The sequence below is a fragment of the Malaclemys terrapin genome, chromosome 4 (assembly GCF_027887155.1).
Source record: "Malaclemys terrapin pileata isolate rMalTer1 chromosome 4, rMalTer1.hap1, whole genome shotgun sequence".
NCBI lineage: Eukaryota > Metazoa > Chordata > Testudines > Emydidae > Malaclemys > Malaclemys terrapin.
Window position 1 is genome coordinate 135542157 of NC_071508.1, and position 24514 is coordinate 135566670.

At 42.5% G+C, this 24514-nt stretch overlaps 1 protein-coding gene across 1 annotated transcript in view; it reads right to left on the reverse strand.

Annotated features, from left to right (window-relative positions):
- Nucleotides 1-24514, reverse strand: part of AKT1 (AKT serine/threonine kinase 1) — a 128830-nt gene that overhangs the window by 12699 nt on the left and 91617 nt on the right. Inside the window, exon 12 of the mRNA XM_054026570.1 lies at nt 3138-3225. Within this exon, the coding sequence (XP_053882545.1) occupies nt 3138-3225 (88 nt within the window). The remainder of the gene's footprint in view (nt 1-3137; nt 3226-24514) is intronic.

Genomic DNA, 24514 nt, shown 5'->3' on the forward strand with positions numbered 1-24514 from the left:
CTGGTGATAAGATGCAATTAAAATATCAACGTTTACATAGAGTTTGTGGAAGGATGAAGTATTGCCCAGTTAAAATGCAGCCTTCTCCAAGGACAAATGGCAAAGATTTTCAGCAGGGATATTCTGATAAAGATTTTAAATTTCTGTGACTAGACAAACTCAGTCACGCCAAACTCCCTGTTGTTCAAAGCAAGGTCGTGTCTCCCAGGCTCAATTACATAGAAAATGTCCTTGTTCATACAATACCTCAATTATGTAAACTTATTCAACATTTCCCAATGGTACTGGGGAACCATGTCTGTCCCAGAGATTCATGTAGACTAATGGAATATCACCCCATAGTGAGTGAAATATGCTATCACTTTCAGAAGGCCCTCCAGGCCACTGTCTCTTTGGCCTGCGGAGAGTGGGTATTTCTACAGTAGATAATGTCTTAGGCTAGGTCTACACTACCCGCCTGAATCGGCGGGTAGAAATTGATCTCTCGGGGATCGAATTATCGTGTCTCATCGGGACGCGACAATCAATCCCCGAATCGACGCTCTTACTCCACCAGCGGAGGTAGGAGTAAGCACCGTCGACAGGGAGCCGCGGAGGTTGATTTTGCCACCGTCCTCACAGTGGGGCAAGTCGGCTTCGATAGGTTGAATTCAGCTACGCTATTCGCGTAACTGAATTTGCGTATCTTAAATCGACCCCCCCCCCCCCCCCCCGCAGTGAAGACCTGCCCTTAGATCCAATTTCTGATTTGCCTGCTTTCTAGAAATGGGCCAAAGAGGTTGGGTTTTGGTTTTGCAAAGACTATGTCAGAGGTAGTCTTGATCCAGGCACTATTTTCTCCAAGGCAGCAAATGTCTGGAGGGACTGGGAAAAAAATATTGACGTTTTTGGCCCATCACCACTCTCTATAAGCTTCATGAAGATCATATTAAAAACAATATTCTTTACATTGAACTGTGTAAACTCTGCAATCAGAATGCTGGCATGCAGAAGTCCAAGACCTGATAAATTTACTGCAGACATTCTACATGTGGCAGTCTCCTTTGATAGCTGTTCTTAAAAGGGATATTGTCAAGGCTAGTAGATCTAAAATCAGACCTTCCAGACAGCTCTTTGTTTCCTGGCAGATGCACAAAAGGCAAATAAATGACTTGCTATCCCTCCAATTTGTTTGGCTGCCTTAGTCTGGTGAGCAGACAGGGTATGGAATATACACAACTCCTATTCTCTCCAGAATTGAGATACTTGTAAATTTCAGAACTCTGCTTTCTGACAAGAATAGGGCAGGCAGAATGAGAGGCGCCCAGTAAAATATGCATGTGTGATCATGAATTAATACAGTTCTAGGCTGTATTAAGTCTGCTTTTTACAGATCCAGACTAACATGGCTACCCCTCTGATACAGTTCTAGGGTTTGTTTTCCACTTGCCCAGCAGAAGAGTTCGAGTTCTGTCAGTTACAAGCCTTTCTTTAGGGGAAATGACAGATTTTCCAGGAGCAGAAGGGCAGAGTTATACTGTAAGTATTAAAATGTGTATATTTACAACAGGTTAAAATTTTAGCCTGGCAACCTGAACGGTGTCCTTTAAAAGGATCAATGTATGCTGAATGATGCATAGGTATTCAAGTGTGGTGCGTACAATGCTGAAATACTTCATCAGTATTCAGATGCATCTCTCCCTTCTGTAAAATGATATAAAGGGGCAACATCTTTCCTAATACAAGAGTTTTCTAGTATTAGGAACGTGTGTGTCATATTACACTTTGTTTGCTGTATCTTTTGTGTTCTCCAGGGGACTATTCGACATCTTCATAACTTTATCAACAAGGAGAGAGGGAAGTTTTGGAAGGAGAAGATAGGGTACCCTTTGTTCTCCAAATACAATAGGAAAGCCAACAATGTTAATCTCTATTGGTATGATATGGAAACTGCTAATATATTATGATGTTAGTTAGAGTAAAAGGAAGCCAACAGCTAAAACCCTGAACAGATCATATATTTCTATTAATTAATAAGAGACTTTCAGGTTAAAAAGAAATTATTATTTATGCCTATTGGGGCCCAAAGTTGGCTTTAGCACTTTACAAAACCAAGGGAAGATATGACTCTTGCCTCCTAATTAAATTAGCTCTGATATGATGCAGGGAAAATACGACAGTACGGAGGGCAAAGCGCGATAACACGAATAAGGTCACACAGTTACTCAACAGCTAGTACATGGCATGATGAAGTTGTTTCTCTTTTTATCACTAAATATATGTCTGAGTTCCATGTGGGTGTCATGACAAAAGTGTTTGTGAGGAGGGACTTGAATGAGTGGAGGGAAATGCTCGGAAGAGGTAATCAAGGCAACGTGGAAAATGGCTCTAATATAATGGAGGAGGAAGTGATTGAGGTCGACATCACTGACAGAGTAGTGGTTATGCCAGTCACATAGCAGCAGGTCAGTCTCTCTGACTCTAGGGGCTCCTGTTAGAGAGCATGGGGGCGGGGCTTCAGAAAAGTAGGTGACAAACCATGAATTCAGATACTTAAAATTGTCCTTCCCTTCTTTGTCACAAACCCCTTATTAGAACTCAACTAACTTTAAAAAAAAAATCCAAGTTTTACTTCTCTCTGTTTATGCTATTTGTCTGATCTAGTATATTTGCATTATTCAAACAGAGAGAAATGCAAAAAGCAAAAAACAGTTTCACTATTATTTCTGGTTAGTTTCATGTTCAGATTCTCAGGCACTGGTTCAATGAGCCAGTTTCTGGGCTTCAAGCATCTTAGGGGTATCACTGGTTAAAGAGAAAACTGTTTCAACTAGAATTAAAACAAAATTCATGGAAACCAGTTTTGTAAAAGCTTGCGTTCACAAAAAACTAATATTTTGAGCCATTTTTGACCTAACAGAATCTCGTTTACTCTTATTATTGATTTAAATATGTTTTCTTTAGCAGGAATTTTTTAGTTAGAAATAAAGAACTATATTGGTGTAAGAACTATAACAATTCTGGCTTAGAAAAGCTGATTCAGAAATGTAGCAAACCTTTTTTATGAAGTAATCTTCAACAGCCAATGTAAGGACCACATTAAACATATTCAGTTTCTCCACAAACCCACTTTACATCAGAGGAATTATTATAAGTACCTTTTTCTCATATACGTCTTGCCAAACAATGCCAGAAAAGAATTTGTGTTGCATAATCTCCTTTGCGTCATCAGAGCCACCACCTAACCTGTTTTGGGGCAAAAAAAAAAAAGAACATTTGAGCATATGTAGTTTTCAAATAAGGGTATTACTGAGAAGTGAGGAAGTCATGGGTTATATGGTTAAGTAACCAACAGTTTATCAGTTTCAGGTCTGAGAATGAGCCTTTACCTTGATGCATTTGTTTCGTGTACTAAGACTCATGAATACCGTTTGATTGTCCATTTCAGTCTTCAACATGCTTTCAAAACCTCTAGTGGAACTATTTTTAAGAGATAAATTATCGATACAGAAAAAGATGCATCTAAAATTTGTGCTTCAAAAGATCTGACCTCAAAATGAAGTTCTATTATGTGACTTTAAAAGTGGGTTTCTCCTACGCAACATCTCTGCTCTAATTTGTATTTGTTTTAGTGGGAAAAGTAAGTTATTACTTTTAGCATGCAGAGCTTGTGCATGCCTATGGGAGAGTGAGCTGGATTCTAGTCCTTCTTGTGCATTAAGTTTTACTGTGTTCCAGTGAGAGGTCCAATCAGTTACACCTGGCAACTAGGAAAAGGGAATGAGGTTTGCTCAGGTGTAAATTAAGGCTAAAATCTGAAAATAATGGGAGTTATACCATAGAAATGAAGAAAGGCAGAATTTGACCTGCACAACCCTAATAATTTGTTGGAAGCATAACTTACAGGCCATCAAAAACCTTTGTGGAAATATTTGCTATGATTCATAGATTCCAAGGCCAGAAGGGACCACCGTGATCATCTAATCTGACCTCCTGTATAATACAGGTCATAGAACTTCCCCAAAATAATTCCTAGATCAGACCTTTTCGAAAAACATCCAATCTTGATTTAAAAATTGCCGGTAATGGGGAATGCACCACGACCCTTGGTAAATTGTTCCAGTGATTAATTACTCTCACTGTAAAGAAGCTGTTATGGAAGATAATGAAACACAAACACAGAACCCCATGTTGCCATTTTAGTCAACTTTCAGAGAAGAGCTGAAGCTTAAAAATACATTTTGTAACAAGAGTTGAGTGAGCCCTGACTGAGCAAGCCAGCCTTCCTTCTAACTAAGTTACAAGGAGTAGTCACTTCTCAGTGTGCTGGGATATTTTCTTGGAAGCCCAACTCATCTTAACGACCAACAGTGAAAGACATAAGGTTTTTAAAAGAAACTGAATTATGCAACCTGATGTAAACGTAAATTATAAGACGACACTTGGTCGCTATGATAACACAAATAAATAATAAAATCAAGTTGTACACAAACAGTACCCTCCTTCCTGGATTCAGGGAAACACAATGGGTTTTCTATTGATTTAAATTATATCGAGATGGGGCACTTTTATTACGATAGAGTCTTCACACAGACATGACCCAACGTAATTACAGGTATAAGTTAAAACAACTTAGTTATTTTTGTTCCAGTTAACGTGTAGAAAAGCCCTGAGTCAACAGGAGTTTGAACTTTATTATATGGGTGAAATGCTTTCTCTTAAAGACTGAGCCACATTATCCAAACAATAAAAAAAGCATGTTCTTCTGGAACAAAACACACAGAGATCAACAGGCTTCTCGCTCACCCATCACCTTCAGACAGGTGATAGATGAAATTCACAGATATTAAGGCTGGAAGGTACCATTACAACCATTATGATCATCTAGTCTGACTTCCTGCATATGGCGCCCACCACCATAATTTCTGAGCACCTCATGAACTTTAATGTATTTATCCTCCCAAACACCCTGTGTAGTAGGGAACTACTATTATCCCCATTTTACAGATGAGAAGCTGAGCCACAGAGCAGCTAAGTGACTTGCCCAGTCACACAGGAAATCTGGTAGAGCCGGGACCTGAACTCACTACTACAAGTCCCAGGCTAGCACCTTACCACTGGGCCACACATCCCCTTATAACACAAGCCACAACACAATTTCACTCTGCAATTCTTGAAATCCTAACTATGGGTATAAATAAGACTATAAAAGCAATACACCATTAAAAGTTTACAGCGATATATTACAACGATTAAATGAGAACAGAGACCTAGAAAAAACTATAGTCTAAATCAGGGTGAATAAAAATCATTTTTAAAAAAAAATAAAATAAAAAAGTTTTTCTGAGTGTAGCCTTCATTGATTTGAGATCTACCATACCATTCTCTCACCAGAAGGGAAAACCTATAATGGCAGCAGGCCGTAAAAGAGACCCAGTTTGGGAATATTTTAATGAAGTTCCTCTACCTGTGGGCAAGACAGGCATGCGTCCAAAATGCAAACAGTGCAACAAAGAAGTGCAAGGCCTGGTTGCCCGAATGAAACAACATCATGAGAAGTGTTCCTTCTCAGGAGAAAGCTGCGTTGACGATGATGAAAGGAAGATGTCTGAACATGCAGGATCTTCAGATTGGTAAACTTTTTTATTTCATACTTCTTTCTTAAGGACTGCCTGTCTTCCTTCTGGACTATTCTTGAATTCTCATGTTTGAGCAAAAACTATAGTTGTTACTCTATGGTACTGTCATTTTAGATGCAGTAGTGATAAAAAATAGATAGCTGAAATAGGCAGATCTTCCTGTTACAATTTCACCTTTAAAGTATTACTGAGTGTCAGTGAATGCAATGAGTAATACTAAATGAGCAGTATGGTAATAATAATTAAATAACTGCATTGACTTATTTTGTTTAGGGGAATCCATTCTCATCATACTGGATTCTGAAAACTATCCACCTTCAAGATCACCATCATTTTCTATAGTTTCAGAGTTATCTGCCAATGATAGTGTTTCAGTCACATCATATATGTCACATAGCCACAGCATATCACCTGTAGCAAAAAGAAAAAAAACCCTCCATCATCCAGAAACAACCATAGATAAGTTTGTGATAAGAAACAGCAGATTACAAAAAAAGGTAATTGATGAAAAAATTGCCCAGTTTGTTTATGCAACAAACTCTCCTTTCCGTATGATTGAGAACCCACACTTCATAAACATGGTTCAGTCATTAAGACCAGGATACAGTCCACCCAACAGAGCAGATGTTGCATGCAAATTGCTGGATAAAGTGTATGAAAGAGAAATTGAGCAGTGTGCAAAAGGTCTAGGAGGGTGAAATTGTTAACCTGAGTCTTGATGGGTGAAGCAATGTCCACAATGGTCCTGTTGTATGTGCTTGTGTGACAACAGAAGAAGGGAATGTCTTCCTTATAGAAACAATTGATACATCAGGAAATTTAGAAGAGAGTGAAGAGAATTCCAAGCTAATAACATACGGTTGCAGTGCTCATTTGCTGCACCTCCTAGCCAAAGACTTTAGTGTTCCAGAAATAAAGGCTAATGTTGTTGAAATTGCAAAATACTTCTGTAACAACCACTTTGCAGCAGCTGCTCTGAAAAGAGTGGGAGGAACCAAGCTAACTCTCCCACAAGACGTGCGATGAAACTCGGTAGTGGACTGTTTTGAGCACATATCAAGAACACCTTTAATTGGATGACAGTTTATGAACAAAATTGTGAAAAAATAGATGGCACCATTAACATTGGGCTTAAGAGAAATGTTGAACACGTGCTGAGTACTCTGAAGCCTATTTCTGTAGCTCTGAACAAAATTCAGGGAAATAGCTGTTTTATTGCTGACGCTGTTGAAATTTGGAAGGAACTGAGTGAGATCTTAAAAAGAAATATGCAAATTACAAGCAATAAAAAAAAACGAATGGGACAAGCACTATCTTTTGCTCATTTTCTTGCAAATATTCTCAATACTCGGTACCAGGATCAAACTTTAACTGCTGAAGAAGAGGAGTTGGCTATGACACAGACATCCAGCAATCATCCCTCCATAATGCCAACTATAATAAACTTCAGAGCTAAGGGTGAACCATTCAAGAAATATATGTTTGTTGATGATGTTTTAAAGAAAGTCACACCAGTGAACTGGTGGAAGTCACTTAAGCACTTGGATTCAGAGACTGTTGAAATGATAATCTCACTTTTAACAGTAGTAGCTTCTTCTGCCGGTGTAGAAAGAATATTTTCTTCTTTTGGACTAATTCATTCCAAATTGAGAAATCATTTGGGACCTGAAAAAGCAGGAAAGCTTGTTTTTCTTTTCCAGATTATGAACAAACAGGAAAATGAAGGTGAAGACGACTGAGTTAGCTACAGAAGCCAATATTTTAAGTTTCTCATGTTGACCTGGCTGACATAGTCGATTTAATTTTTGTTGTTTTTTTTTAAATATTTCATTTAACTATTTTAGTTAAAAACAATTTTAACAAAAACAAACCAGACTACTGCACTGGGCAACACAGCATGGGGAGGAGGTGACCAGCCCTCCGTGGAGAAAGAAGTGGTTCAGGACTACTTAGAAAAGCTGGACGAGCACAAGCCCATGGGGCCAGATGCGCTGCATCCGGGGGTGTTAAAGGAGTAGGCGGATGTGATTGCAGAGCCATTGGCCATTATCTTTGAAAACTCATGGTGATCGGGGGAGGTCCTGGATGACTGGAAACAGGCTAATGTAGTGCCCATCTTTAAAAAAGGGAAGGAGGATGATCCAGGGAACTACAGGCCAGTCAGCCTCACCTCAGTCCCTGGAAAAATCATGGAGCAGGTCCTCAAGGAATCAATTCTGAAGCACTTAGAGGAGAGAAAAGTGATCAGGACAGTCAGCATGGATTCACCAAGGGCAAATCATGCCTGACTAACCTAATTGCCTTCTATGATGAGATAACTGGCTCTGTGGATGAGGGAAAAGCAGTGGACATGTTATTTCTTGACTTTAGTAAAGCTTTTGATACGGTCTTCCACAGTATTCTTGCCAGCAAGCTAAAGAAGTATGGGCTGGATGAATGGACCATAAGGTGGATAGAAAGCTGGCTAGATCGTCGGTCTCAACAGGTAGTGATCAATGGCTCTATGTCTAGTTGGCAGCCGGTATCAAGCAGAGTGCCCACAGGGTCGGTCCTGGGGCCGGTTTTATTCAATATCTTCATTAAATGACCTGGAAGATGGCGTGGATTGCACCTTCAGCAAATTTGCAGATGACACTAAACTGGGAGGAGTGGTAGATATGCTGGAGGGTAGGGATAGGATACAGAGGGACCTAGACAAATTAGAGGATTGGGTCAAAAGAAATCTGATGAGGTTCAACAAGGACAAGTGCAGAGTCCTGCACTTAGGATGGAAGAATCCCATGCACTGCTACAGACTAGGGACCTAGTGGCTAGGCAGCACTTCTACAGAAAAGGACCTAGGGGTTACAATGGACGAGAAGCTGGATCTGAGTCAACAGTGTGCCCTTGTTGCCAAGAAGGCCAACGACATTTTGGGCTGTATAAGTAGGAGCATTGCCAGCAGATCCAGGGACGTGATCATTCCCCTCTATTCAGCATTGGTGAGGCCTCATCTGGAGTACTCTGTCCAGTTTTGGGCCCCACACTACAAGAAGGATGTGGAAAAATTGGAAAGAGTCCACCGTAGGGCAACAAAAATGATTAGGGGGTTGGAGCACATGATTTATGAGGAGAGGCTGAGGGAACTGGGATTATTTAGTTTGCAGAAGAGAAGAATGAGGGGCGATTTGATAGCTGCTTTCAACTACCTGAAGGGGGGGTTCCAAAGAGGATGGATCTAGACTGCTCTCAGTGGTATCAGATGACAGAACAAGGAGTAATGGTCTCAAGTTGCAGTGGGGGAGGTTTAGATTGGATATTAGGAAAAACTTTTTCACTAGGAGGGTGATGAAGCACTGGAATGGGTTACCTAGAAAGGTGGTGGAATCTCCTTCCTTAGAGGTTTTTAAGGTCAGGCTGGACAAAGCCCTGTTTGGGATGATTTAGTGGGGGATTGGTCCTGCTTTGAGCAGGGTGTTGGACTAGATGACCTCCTGAGGTCCCTTCCAAACCGGATATTCTATGATTCTATGTTCTCCTCCTAATACAACATGGCAAGAAAATCCTCCAAATGTTAATGATTAACCTCCCAGTGACTTCATAAATATCTGCTTCAATTACCTTTGGTAAACGAAATAACCAATCATTCATTTTCTGATATAACTGTAAAACGAATCTGAAAAGTTTTCAAAATAAATCACTTTAAAAAGTATAGTGTGTACCTTCTAAAAATGAAACCTACATCTATCTCTGAGTTGTGAGGAATATGTATTAAGGTTATAACAACCAACAAGAATGCACTTTTATGTAGAAATCTATGATTAAATCGAGTCTTCCTGACTAATTATTTAAATCATGATTTAAATCATTTTGATTTAAAATCAAATCCACTCTGGTCTAAATGGCTGTCATTACTGAGTGCTAAACATTTGTTTGTTTTTGTTTGCTTCCATCTAAGTTCAAGGACCTTTATTTTGTGCTTCAACCTAAGTTCAAAAGAGAAAAATTATCATAAGGAAGGTGCTTAGAAAAACCATGAAACGTGCATTCTCTGAACTTACAAAACTGCATGCAACCTGGAAGTTATTTTAATGATCTGGCTGCAAATATCTGCGCTCCAGAAGTGAAAGATAGACAGCTGTCATTCTGAAGAGAAACCAAGTGCAAATACAGTAATCATTCTGCATACCTAAATCACTGACAGGGTTATAATTAGGGCCCTACCAATTTCACGGCGGTGAAAAATGTGTCATGGACCATGAAATAAGCCCTTCCCCATGAAATCTGATCTCGCCTTTGCTGCTGGGAGTGCCCCAGTCAGGGGGCTCCTAGCTGCGAGTCCCTGCTGGGCTGGGAAGGGACAGGACTTGTCCTTCCCTGGCATGGCAGCTCGGGGTGGGGAAAGGGGAAGATCAGACCCACTTCCAGGTACCTTTTGGATTGGGACCCCAAAGGTTACAACACCTAAAATTTCAGATGTAAACAGCTGAAAACATGAAATTGACCAATTTTAAAACCCTCTGTTTGCGAAAATGATTGTGAATTGGTAGGGCTCTAGTTATAAAGAAACAATAAAAAAAGCTTACTGAATCATGGATAGGTAGTGTCATCTCAGCTAACTCATCGATATAAGGGTTTAAACAATGCTGAGCACCCATTTCCATTCACAGTTTTAAAAAAAAAAAATATAGTACTAGTTCTTCATTTTAACAATCTCAACTCTACTGCAGCATGGTTCTGATCCAGAAAAGCATTTAAGCATGTACTTAACTTTAAACATGCCAGTAGTCCCACTGATAGTGAGCTTGTGCTTAAATACTTTCTGGGCCAAGACCACACAAGATGGGATACAATGAGACTATCATCATCTGGAAGGTCTTCTACACCATTAACCACTAGGTTCTTGATTATCTTCTGCTCGTTGCTCATTTGGGGTCTTCCCCAGTTACATTTTATCCAGCAGACTCTTAAATCACTTTATTCTCCAATTGGTCTCCACTTATTTCCAATATATACTGTTATGCTAAAATATTTAGCAACTCCAAAATCTCCAACACAATATTTTAATATTCCCCTGCAGGGCTTTCAAGACATAACTCATTGTTATTAAAATCCTTATCAGTCACCACAATAGATATTCCCTAAAGTCCACCTTGCATATAGGAAGATCTAATCATTGCTAGCACCAGGCTGATGTAGGTGTTAAATGGCACACTTTGTTCCTTCCAAATGCTCTTCGTTTCACTTGAATGCTGCAGAGAAGAATGACATTTTGGCAGGAGGCTCACATTTTGTGGAACCCAAGGAGCAGAATTCCTTCCATTTCCAGTTTGTATTGTTGCTAGAATCCACTGCTTCACAAGTGTCTCCAATTCCTATGTAGTCCCAAATCAACACTAACTTAAGCCACTTTTCATTACTAGGTCTTCAAGTGATCCCTCTGACTTTATGATAAAGACCACATCCTCAATACACCTAAGATTACAGAATCTGCTTCCTTCCATTCAAATTCTACCATTCCAACCATGAAAAGCACTCTACACATACTGGTTAAACAAATGCATTAAACACACTGAAGTGCTGTGGAACTCTTTTGCCTACATTTTAACAGACAAGGTGGGTGAGGTAATATCTTTTATTGGACCAGTTTCTGTTAGTGAGAGGGACAGGTTTTTGAGTTACACAGAGATCTTTTTCAGGTCTGGGAAAGGTACTGAGAGCATCACAGCTAAATACAAGAATAGATAGTTTAGCATAAGTAGTTAGAATAATATGTGGGAAGGGATCATTCAAGGTGAAGTGGTCCATTAACACCCCTGTAGTCATAGGACAAAAAGGGGGGGGGGGGTCAGTGGGTTACAGATTGTTGTAATAAGCCACAAATCCAGTGTCTTTATCAAGACCATGATTTTTAGTGTCTAGTAAAATTATGAATTTAAGCTCCCAGGCTCATCTTTTGAAAGTGTTGTGCAGGTTTCCTTTGAGGAAGAGAACTACTAAGTTAGATACAGAACAATCGCTTTGTCAAAAATGTTCACCCACAGGTGATAGGGTGTTTTTGTCCTTTATCATTTTCCTCTGAGAATTCATTTGAGAGTGTAGTGATTGTCTAGTTTCACTCACATAGTTGTTATTGGGGCATTTATAGTGCACTGGATGAGGTACACCACATGCTGTGTGGGATCCATGGATCTTGAAAGATGTGTTGTGGGGGGTGTTGATCACTGTAACAGTGGAGATAGAACAACAGAGGCAAAACTTGCAGACCTATCAGGGTCCGGTGCATCCTGATCTCTGGGGAGCTTCCTGCTGCTGATGAAATTGGATAGGATGGGGAGTTGTGTGAAGGCCAGAAGAGAGGATTCAAGAAAGATACCTTTCAGAATGGGGTCCCCATCAAGTATGGGTTGGTAGGTGACAATTAAGAGTGTGCAGTCAAAGGGGGTTTTATTTCTGCATTGAAGCAGGTTTTCTTGGGGTATTTGGGTAGTCAGTGCCATGATCTACTTCTCTGGTGGAATGTCCTTGTTTGGTGAAGGTAGTTTTAAGTGTGTTAAGGTGTATATCCCTGACTTTCTCCTCAGGGCATATTCTGTATGCCTGAATGCCTGGTATCTGAATGCCTGGCTGTAGATAACATATCTTGGTGTGTTTGAGGTGCTACTGTATCTATGAATGTAGGTGTGGTGATCCGTGGGTTTCTTATATATATAGTTGTCTGAAGGGTTCCATTATTGAAGCTGATTGTGGTGTCCAGGAAGTTGTTGTTAGTGTGGGTGTGTTCCAGAGACAGTTTAATGGATGGGTGATGGTGGTTGAAGTTGTGGTGGAAATCGATGAGGGAGTTGAAGTCATCTGTCCAGAAAATAAAAATATCATTGGTGGTATCTCAAGAATATCATTGGATTTGGGGTGCATTTGTCTATAAATTCTTTTTCAAGGTGACCCATGAAGAGGCTGGCATATTGGGGAGCCATCCTAGTGCCCAGGGCTGTTCCCATGGTTTGGACAAATTGTTTGTTGTTGAATGTAAAATTGCTATGGGTGAGGATGAAATGGATGAATTTGGTGATGTGTTTGGGGGAGGGGGGGCGGGATGGATATCTGAGGCCTAGTCTACACTACGACTTTAATTCGGATTTATCAGCTTTAATTCGAATTAACCCTGTAACCGTCCACACAACGACGCCATTTAATTCGATGTAAAGGGCCCTTTAAATCGATTTCTGTACTCCACCCCAACGAGCGGAGTAGCGCCAAAATCGATTTTAGCAATTCGAATTAGGGTTAGTGTGGCCGCAATTCGATGGTATTGGCCTCCGGGAGCTATCCCACAGTGCATCATTGTGACCGCTCTGGACAGCAATCCGAACTCGGATGCACTGGCCAGGTAGACAGGAAAAGCCCCGCGAACATTTGAATTCCATTTCCTGTTTGCCCAGCGTGGAGAGCACAGGTAACCATACAGGCTGATAATCGAAAAAGAGCACCAGCATGGACCGTGAGGGAGGTACTGGATCTGATCGCTGTATGGGGAGAGGATTCAGTGCTTGCAGAACTTCGTTCTAAAAGACGAAATGCAAAAACTTTTGAAAAAATTTCCAAGGGCATGATGGAGAGAGGCCACAATAGGGACTCTGAGCAGTGCCGCGTGAAGGTCAAGGAGCTCAGACAAGCCTATCAAAAAACAAAGGAGGCAAACGGTCGCTCCGGGTCAGAGCCGCGGACATGCCGCTACTACGCCGAGCTGCATGCAATTCTAGGGGGGGCTGCCACCACTACCCCACCTTTGTTCGTGGATTCTGGGTCGGGGATAGTCTCGACGCCTGAGGATTCTGCCGATGGGGTAGAGGAGGAGGAGGAGGAGCTTGCAGAGAGCACACAGCACTCCATTCTCCCCAACAGCCAGGATCTTTTTCTCACCCTGACTGAAGTACCCTCCCAAGCCAGTACCCAAGACTCTGACCCCATGGAAGGGACCTCAGGTGAGTTTACCTTTTAAAATATAAAACTTGTTTTAAAAGCAAACGGTTTTTAATGATTACTTTGCCTGACTTTGCATTCGCGGTCAGTTCAGCTACTGGAAAAGTCTGTAGCTACTGGAAAAGTCTGTTAACGTGTCTGGGGATGGAGCGGAAATCCTCCAGGGACATCTCCATGAAGCTCTCCTGGAGGTACTCCGAAAGCCTTGCCAGAAGGTTTCTGGGCAGTGCATCCTTATTCCCTCCTCCATGGTAGGACACTTGACCACGCCATGCTTGCAGCAAGTAATCTGGTATCATTGCCTGACAAAGCCTAGCAGCGTATGGTCCCGGTGTTTGCTGGCATTCAAGCAACATCCGTTCTTTATCTTGTTGTGTAATCCTCAGGAGAGTGATATCACTCCTGGTAACCTGGTTGAAATACGGGAACTTAATTAAGGGGACAGAGGTGGCCGTTCCTACTGGGCTGTTTGCCTGTGGCGGAAAATAAATCCTTCCCTGCAGTTAGCCAAGCGCAGATGGGAAATTGGCCCTGAAGTTTTCCGCGTTTGGCTAGCAGGGTTCTTCCCTGTTACCAGCCACGCGGTGGGGGGAGGGTACCGTGATCATCCCAGAGAATTCATGGCGAGGGGGGGGGTCGGCGGCAGGGGGGGGGTAGTTTGGTGCCTGCAGGGATCTTCCCTGATACCAGCCATGCGGTGGGGGGAGGGGTACCGTGATCATCCCAGAGAATTCATGGCGGGGGGGGGGGGGGGTTAGTTTGTTTTCTGGTGCTGCTGAATGTTAACAGAAAAACCGCAGCACTCTACTTGCCTGAAGGGGCCCAGACAAGCCCCCCCACACTGCCCCCCCCCCCCAACTGGCTGAGATTGGCCAGGCTTCTGCAGCACTCTACAGGCTATGCTTGGTATGTGGGAAAGGAGGGTGCAGAAGCTGTAAAACAATGGCTTACCATGGCCGCATGCAAGCCGAATTCTGTTGCCCAGACCTGTGATCTCTAGCAGCAAAGCCACAAGCACTCAGCATTAAGAGGCAAAATGCGACCTTGCACAGAAATCACATGTGCTATGTAATGTGAACAGTGTTGGTCACCGTGAAAGAGTATAAGCATTGTTCTGCAAAATGTAGCTTTTAAAACAATTCTCTCTTTTTTCCCCTCCCTACAGCAGCTGCAAATTCCTCAAGCCTCCCTCCTCCATCCCGAAGGTTATCACAGATAAGGCGTCGTAAGAAGAAGACGCGGGAGGACATGTTTTCTGAAATTATGCAATCCAGCAGGAGTGACAGAGCTCATCTGAATGAGTGGAAGGAAACAGTTTCAAAGTATAGGAAAGAAGTCAGTGAACGTGAGGAGAGGAGGGACCAACGTGAGGAGAGGAGGGACCAACGTGAGGAGAGGAGAGACGATCGAGATGAGAGATGGCGGCAGGAAGACCAGAGGATGAAGGATGCAACGCTGGGGCTGCTCCGGCGTCTGGTGGAGGTTCAGGAACGGCTGCTGGAAAACAGACTGCCGCTTCAGCCCCTGTTCCACCCTCCCCCCTCCCCATGTTCCGTATCCTCCTCACCCAGACGTGTAAGAACGCGGGGGGGGAGGCTCCGTACACCTTCCCATTCCACCCCAGTAGACAGCCCAAGCAAAAGGCTGTCATTTTTTTAACCTTTTCTTTGTGGCTTTTTCCTTCCCAGCAATCCTCCTCCCAAATACCACCCGGGTTCCCTCCCTCTTTTTCTAATCTATTAATAAAGAATAAATGATTTTTAAATGATAGTGACTTTATTTGGTTTGAAAGAAAGCTGGGGGAAGGGGCAGGGTGGGTTCCTTACAGAAAATCAGTCAGTAAAGGGGGAGGGTTTTCATGAAGGAGAAACAGATATTTCACACGGTAGCCTGGCCAGCCATGAAACTGGTTTTCAAAGCTTCTCTGATGCACAGCGCTTCATGGTGTGATCTTCTAATCGCCCTGGTGTCTGGCTGCGCGTAATCAGCAGCCAGGCGATTTGCCTCAGCCTCCCACCCCGCCATAAAGGTCTCCCCCTTACTTTCACAGAGATTGTGGAGCACACAGCAAGCAGAAATAACAATGGGGAGATTTCTTTGGCTGAGGTCAGAGCGAGTCAATAATGAACGCCAGCGACCTTTTAAACGGCCAAATGCACATTCTACCACCATTCTGCACTTGCTTAGCCTGTAGTTAAACAGCTCCTGACTCCTGTCCAGGCTGCCTGTGTATGGCTTCATAAGCCATGGCATTAAGGGGTAGGCTGGGTCCCCAAGAATAACTATGGGCATTTCAACATCCCCAACGGTTATTTTCTGGTCCGGAAAGTAAGTCCCTTGCTGCAGCCCTTTAAACAGAGTAGTGTTCCTGAAGACGCGAGCGTCATGAACCCTTCCCGCCCAGCCCGCGTTGATGTTGGTGAAACGTCCCTTGTGATCCACAAGTGCTTGCAGCACCATTGAAAAGTACCCCTTGCGGTTTATGTACTCGGTGGCTTGGTGCTCCGGTGCCAAGATAGGGATATGGGTTCCGTCTATTGCCCCACCACAGTTAGGGAATCCCATTGCAGCAAAACCATCCACTATAGCCTGCACATTTCCCAGAGTCACTAACTTTCGTAGCAGCACCTGAGTGATTGCTTTGGCTACTTGCATCACAGCAGCCCCCACCGTAGATTTGCCCACTCCAAATTGATTCCCGACTGACCGGTAGCTGTCTGGCGTTGCAAGCTTCCACAGGGCTATCGCCACGCGCTTCTCAACTGTGAGGGCTGCTCTCATCTTGGTATTCTGGCGTTTCAGGGCAGGAGACAGCAAGTCACAAAGTTCCATGAAAGTGCCCTTACGCATGCGAAAGTTCCGCAGCCACTGGGAATCGTCCCAGACCTGCAACACTATGCGGTCCCACCAGTCTGTGCTTGTTTCCCTTGCCCAGAATCGGCGTTCCATGGATAGAATCTGCCCCATTAACAACATGATCTCCAAAGCACCGGGGCCTGTGGTTTCACTGAATTCTGTGTCCGTGTCCGTGTCCATGTCCTCATCATGCTTGTCGCTGCGCTGCCGCCGCCGCTGCCTCCTCGCCTCGTTTTTCTGGTCCTGGCTGAGCATAAACTCCACAAGAACGCGCGAGGTGTTTGCAATATTCATGAGTGCTGTCTTGACCTCAGCGGGCTCCATGCTTGCCGTGGTATGGAGTCTGCAGTGTTCACCCACCCAGGAAAAAAGGCGCGAAAATGGTTGTCTGCCGTCCGTTGCTTTCATGCAGGGAGGGAGGGAGGGAGGGAGTGAGGCTGTACCCAGAACCACCTGCGACGATGTTTTTTGTCCCATCAGGCACTGGGATCTTAACCCACAATCCCAATGGGCGCAGGAGACTGCGGGAACTATGGGATAGCTATGGAATTGCTACCCACAGTGCAACGGTGCAGAAATCGACGCTAGCCCCGGTACTTGGACGCACACCACCGAATTACTGTGCTAGTGTGGCCGCACTCATTTCGACTTTATACAACCTGTTTCTCAAATCCGAATTATCTAAATTCGGATTAATCCCGTAGTGTAGACATACCCTGAGAGTTTACCATTGTCTTGTAGATATTTGAGGCAGGCAGTGATGCAATTATTGTGAGGGATGTTGGTTGATAGGGAAGTGACATCCATAGTGTTAAGGATTGGTGTTCAGAGGGAGGTTATTAATGTTGTAGAGTTCCTGGAGGAAGCTGTCCCTTTATGTGCTGGGTGGTTAGGATGGTTTCTGAGTTCCAATATTCCTTCAGTAAGAATGCTGTGGCTAGATGATGGGTCTGCCGGGGTTCCTTTGTTTGTGTATCTTGGGAAGCACGGAGAAGATCCGTGGAGTGGTGTCACAGGGAGGTCTCCCACCTTAGATACAGACCACACTCACTCCAGATCACCTTCACCACCACCATGCTTTATGACAGTGTTCATTCAGGCTACTGACTGTCCTACTGTTTACATATATACAAGTCTTAGTCACTTCCCTTCTTACTTCTGGGGTAAAAGGGAGTGGTACTAGCAACAACCAGCTCTGCTTTCTTTGAGGCTCTGCCAGCTCCCTCCCCCTTTCCAGGGCTTCCTTCCTCTCTATTTATCTGCTACTAGCCGCTGGGGTTGCTTCTCCTAAATAGCCATTCAGCTGTGGCCCTACTGGTTATCTGGTCTTCCACTTAGATCCCAATTAAATTTGTGGGGATTTGAGTGACAGGTTACTGAGTCAACTCCTGACTCAGAACCCCTGTCACAGGTGGGCTCGTGGGGGGTGAGTTTGTAGAGTTTCTTTTACTGTTTGAGGAAGGATTTGAGGATATCTTTAAACTCCTGGATAAATTGCGGTGTGGGGTCTTCTTTGAGTTCTTTATAGCAGGTGGTGTCAGAGAGTTGTTGGTTGGCCACATTCATGTAGTCATCATGGTTGAGGACTACGATGGCACGTCCTTTGTCTGCTGGTTTGATCACTATCTTGCAATTAGATTTCAGGGAGTGTACAGCGGTCTTCTCGGCAGTGGAGAGATTGTGTTGGATGTGATCTTTGTTAAGGATTTCACAGTAAATTTTTTTGTGAAACAATGTAATAATGATCAAGGGCGTGGTTTCGTCTGCTCTGTGGTGGTCAGTCAGATTATTATTTTCTCTTATGATTGTCACTGGGGACATGATAACTGAGTGGTTTCGGAATTGTTGAAAGAATTCTTTGAGGCAGAGTCGGCAAAAGAATTATTCTAGTCCTCCACATGTTAGTATGGTATCAGGTTCTGTGGTGGTTTAACCACTCAGTTTTGCCTGTAGTTCTGACAATTACTGTCTGGTCAGAATTAAGTCTATGCAAACTTTCAGTGAGAGACCATCGCCATTCCAAATTGGCTTCTCCCCCATTTGCAGAGCTCTGTGAACATGCAGCATTTTGTGTGAAAATTTTTACATCGGCAAAGTTTCCATCAAAACTAGAAATGACTCTTTTTTTTTTAAATTGCATTTTTGAAAGTTTTAAAGCTAACTTTTCATGGTGCATTTCAAATTTCCAGCTGGGATGGGTTACATGGGCACCATGAATTGGTCATTGCATGGTTCCACAATGGGGCAAGCACGTTCCAAGTGCTCAGGAGAATCAGCACAGCAGTGGGAGCGGCTGCAGGTTGCCAGAGGGAAAAATTATTTATTTGAATAAGGACCTGAGCTTGGAGACTTTTCTCTAGCAGCCATGCACAAGGACTTAGGGTTTGTATCTACCTTGTCTCCCCATGAGCAGTATTAGCTGCAGGAACAGACTCTGTGCTGCTCCCTCCTGTATGGGAGATAGAGCCACTTATTAAATATTATTTTGGGTTGGAAGGGCAATGATCTACTGCACATGCAGCTATGAGGGTGAAAATACACCCTGTCATCTATGTTCAGATATCTAAGATGTATCGACAATATAATACGACTCCCAAGTTTTTGCTTTAAACATTATCGTCTCTTTCCTGCTTCTTTGTAAGATAGGTAGGTTGGATGAAGAAGCAGTGGATTGTGGGAAATTTCAAAAGGCCACCCAAGCATTGTAGACCAGTAGCAGGAGGACTATTTAACTAATTCATCTTGTCCATGCTCATTTTGGTGCTAAACTGGTTCAGACTGAAATGGTTTAGACTAAACCAGTTCATACACCTGCCTCTACTCTGTCTAGATCTGCTGAAGTACTGTGTGCAGATAGGAAGTGCTTTACAAGCATTATGCAGGGCTTAAATGAGTTCTTAGGTCACATTTCTCTAGGTGAAGATAAAGCTTTAGTATTTGTGCCATGCTTTAACTCTGGATTTGCACACTTTCAGAGGTTTGGGTTTCTTGTAAGGTTAGGTTCATGCACTCAAACCACTGGCATGTGCCTGCAGCCTTAACAACATTCTTTGCAAGGAAGTAACAGTAACTAGAAACAATGAGATGCAGGAGCACTCTGTGTTGATAAAAGGAGTAACCTGATTTCAAAACTGCTGGAGGTTCATGATGCTCTGCTGAGAGGCTCAGTAGCTGTGGGAGCTCACTTTCTATCTTTTAGAGGTGGACCTACAAATTGCTGAAACTTTTGTTTCTCATTCCTCCCTGATGACAAGGACAGAAAGTGCCAATAACAGAAGAGCGAAGGAAAGAAAACTTGGGGTAATGACTTTCAGAGCTTGGAATGTGAGAGAGAATACAAACATTTGAGACCATCTTTATCTGGTGGGCTGGAAGTGCTGGGACACAGAATTACCATGAGAAGAGTCAAAACCCAGGCATAAAATCTGCAGGTGCTGAGATTCCTCCAATTTCAGCAAGGCTGAGACTCATTAGAGCAGGGATCGGCAACGTTTCAGAAGTGATGTGCCGAGTCTTCATTTATTCACTCTAATTTAAGGTTTCGCGTGCCAGTAATACATTTTAAAGTTCTTAGGTCTCTTTCTATAAGTCTATAATATATAACTAAACTATTGTTGTATGTAAAGTAAATAAGGTTTTTAAAATGTTTAAGAAGCTTTTTTTTAAATTAAATTAAAATGTAGAGCCCCCTGGACCGGTGGCCAGGACCCGGGCAGTGAGAGTGCCACTGAAAATCAGCTCGTGTGCCGCCTTTGGCATGCGTGCCATAGGTTGCCTACCCCTGCTATACACAAAGCCATCCAGTTTAGGAGGAGCACGTTGACCTATTCAAGCTTTACTGGTCTCTGATCTTTGAAAAAGGATAATAAGGTTCTTTAGAAGCTTTGCAATTTCAAGTGTAACAATGCACTAGAATTTTTGCCTGCCTCTATCGAAGATCCATCACAAGGCAGCAGAGGAAAACTTCAGATCATATTAAAAGGAAATGTTTATAGAATAGCTTTGCTCTTTCTACAAAAACTGAGGTTCACATTCCAAGATGAATAAGTTTATATGCTTCCCAAAAGAAACCTCAAAATTCCTTTACTCTTAAAAAAGAAGGGTACAAGATTGATTTTGGGAAAGATCAGTGATTAAAAAGGCTGAGTATAATTAGCTTTCCTCATATGCTCATGAGTTTGAAGCTGGATCAATTTTACTGAAAACACATGTTGCTGAATGCTAAAACCTCTCACACATTACCAGCTGAGATAGGACAGGTAATTTGTAATCTTAAAATTCCCTGATACCAAGCCAGGATTCACTGGTTACTGGCTATTTAGCTGAGATTTGTCAAGCACACTACTTCACTATATCATCATCTGAAGAGAGATTTTATTGTGGGGAATCACATGGTTCAATTTCCCTTATGACTGGGGCTCTCTCCTCCCTCTCCACCACTTACCAGTATCAATTCAGTGTTGCTGATTTTCGGGATGCTGGCTCCTGCAGCTAGCAGTCTCATGATGACACAAAGTTCTAGCAATTATGTGACTTCACGGGGAGGAGGAAGGGGGAGAAGGAGAAGACTTCAAAACAGTTTCCTGTAGCCTAGTGGAAGAGGCACATAATTGCAGGCCCAGAGACTAGGAGTTCTAATCCTGGCTCTTCCACTGACCGCTGTTAGTATTTCGGTGCCCTTACAAAACCTCATTATTAAACAAGGTTTTAGGCTATTAGATAGGAAAACCAAGAGACTTATAGACCAATCAGCCTAATTTTAATACCTGGAGAGATCCTGGAACAAATTATTAAATAATCTGTAAGCAGCTAGAGATAATAGGGTGATAAGTAATAGCCAACATTGATTTGTCAAGGACAAATCATGCCAAATCAACCTAATTTCCTTCTTTGACAGTTATTGGCTTAGTGGATATAGGGGGAAAACAGCAGACATGATACAGCTTGATTTTATTAAGGATTTTGGACACAGTCCCACATGACAAACTAGGGAAATCTGGTCTAGATGAAATTACTATAAGATGGGCGCACAACTGTTTAAAAAAATAAATAAAATAAAAAACCCACCATACTCAATGAGTAGTTATCAGTAGTTCACTGTCAAACTAGAAGGGCATATCTAGTGGGATCCCTGAGACGTAAATCTTGGGTCCGGTACTATTCAATATTTTCATTAATGACTTGGATAATGGAATGGAGAGTATGCTTATAAAATTTCCAGATGACACCGAGCGAGGAGGGGTTGCAAGCACTTTGGAGTACAAGATTAGAATTCAAAACGACCTTAACAAATTGGAAAATTGGTCTGAAATCAACAAGATGAAATTCAATAAAAGACAGGTGCAAATTACTACACTTAGGAAGGAAAAAATCAAATACACAAATACAAAATGGGGAATAACTGCCTAGGTGGCAGTACTGCAGAAAAAGATCTAGGGGTTATAATGGATCACAAATTGAGTATGAACCAACAATGTGATGCAGCTGCAAAAAAGGCTAATATTCTGGGGAGTATTAACAGAAGAAGTGTCATATCTAAGACACAGGAGGTAATTGTTCTGCTCTACTTGGTAAGACTGCAGCTTGAGTATTGTGTCCAATTCTAGGCACCACACTTTAGAAAAGATGTGGACAAACTGGAGACAGTCCAGAGGAGAGCAACAAAAATGAGAAAAGGTTTTAAAAAGCTGACCTGAGGAAAGGTAAAAAACCTGGGAATGTTATGTCTTGAATAAAGAAGGCTGAGGGAGGAACCTGATAGTCTTCAAAAATGGTAAAGGGCTGTTCTAAAGAGGACTGTGATCAATTGTTCTCATGTCCACTGAAAGTAGGCAAGAAGTAATTGGCTTAATCTGCAACAAAGGAGATTTAGGTTAGATATTAGGAAAAACTTTCTAACTATAAAGGTAGTTAAGTACTGGACCATGTTACCAAGGGAGGCTGAATCCCTGTTGCTGGAGGTTTTAAGAAAAGATTAGACAAACACCTGTCAATGATGATCTAGAGTATACTTGGTCCTGACTCCATGCAGGGGACTGGACTAGATGACCTCTCAAGGTCCCTTCCAACTCTCCATTTCCATGATTTATGCTGCTATTTTAGGGTAGGTGACTATTGCTCACCCCTTTCACCCATAAGATATCTGAAAGCTTGAAGAAGGTCACCTTCGGCACAGCTGGGAATGGAACCCATGTGTGGAAAACATGGGAAATGTCTATTATTTTTAGAAAATTGTGTGTGACTTCATTTACCCACTTGTATTGCTACCTACTTAGTTCCAGGGGATTAAGTTCTTTCCAGAGACCCTAACAATGGTACTGGTCCATTGTTAGATGCAAATGATAGAAACGTCAATAATATAGCAGAACTGTTCAATAAATATTCTTGTTCTGTATTTGGGGGGGAAAACAGCTGATAAAGTTATATCACATGATAATACTCTTTCCATTCCACTAGCATCTCAGGAGGATCTTAAACAGCAGCTACTAAAGTTAGACATTTTAAAATAATCAGATCTGGATAATTCGCATCCAAGAGTTGTAAAAGAGCTGGCTGAGGAGTTCATTGGACCAATAATGTTCATTTTCAGTACGTCTTGGAACGCTGGGGAAACGTCAGAAAACTGGAAGAAAACTAATGTTGTGCCAGTATTTCAAAAGGGTAAATGGGATGACCCAAGTGATTATAGGCCTGTCAGTTTGACATGGATCTCAGGCAAGATAATGAAGCGGCTGATATGGGACTCGGTTAATAAGGAATTTCAGGAGGGTAATATAATTAATACCAATCAACATGGGTTTATGGAAAATAGATACTGTCAAACTAACTTGATATCACTTTTAGGTGAGATTAGAAGTTTTACTGATAAACTTAACAGAGTTGGTGCAATATACTTGGACTTCTATAATGTGTTTGACTTGGTACCACAAGACATTTTGATTAAAAAACTAGAACAGTATAAAATTAACATGGCACACGTTAAATAGATTAAAAGCTTGCTAACGGATAGGTCTCAAAAAATATAACTGTAAACAAGGAATCGCTATTGAGCAGGTGTCCTCTAGGGATTGGTTCTTGGTCCTATGCTATTTAACATGTTCATCAGTGACCTGGAATAAACATAAAATCATCACTGGTAAAGTTTGTAGATGACACAAAAATTGGGAGAGTGGTAAATAATGAAGAGGACAGGTCACTCATAGAGAGCAATTTGGATCACTTGGTAAACTGGGCACAAGCAAACAATGTGTGTTTTAATAGGCTAAATGTAAATGTGTACACCTAGGAACAAAGAGTGAGGGCCATACTTACAGGATGGGGGACTCTATACTGTACTGGGAAGCGGTGACTCTGAAAAAAGATTTGGGGGGCGTGATGGATAATCAGCTGAACGTGAGCTCACAATGCAATTCTGTGGCCAACAAAAGCTAATGCAATCCTTGAATGCTATAAAGGGGTTGGCCACCACCCGATCTCCCCCTCATCGCCTGAGGTTGCCCTCCAGCTCCCTGCCTCTGTTTTCCCCCCTCTTTAGGGCTCCTTAACCAAACTCAAGATAGTCCAAAGGAAATTAAAACATTTCCATCTGGGGTCCAATTTATTCAATTCTCAGATATACACTGGTCCTCCAGGCACCAGTTCAGTGCCTCCCTCCCTAGCTGGGGGGTTCCCAGCCCTTTTCCCCAGAGCTGGGCATAGTTCAGTCTCTGCAAGAGCCAATGTTGTTCCCTGCAGCTGCTGTTCCCTCAAGCCAGCTACAGATTCTCAGGTTTCTGTTTCCTGAGCATCTCCCAGCTTACTGCAGCCAGCTGCTGCTCTCACACAGGTGTACCTCCTTTAGTAATCAGGGTTGGCTAGCCCCGGGCCCTCCAGGCATTAAGGGGCGAGCCACTTTGTTACAGATACATCAAAAAAGAATCCTGAGAGGGAGTAAAGAGGTTATTTTACCTCTATTTGGAACTGGTGTGACCGCTGCTGGAATACGGTGTCCAATTCTGTGTCCACAATTCGAGAAGGATGTTGATAAGTTGGAGAGGGTTTGGAGAAGAGCCATGAGACTGATTAATGGATTAGAAAAC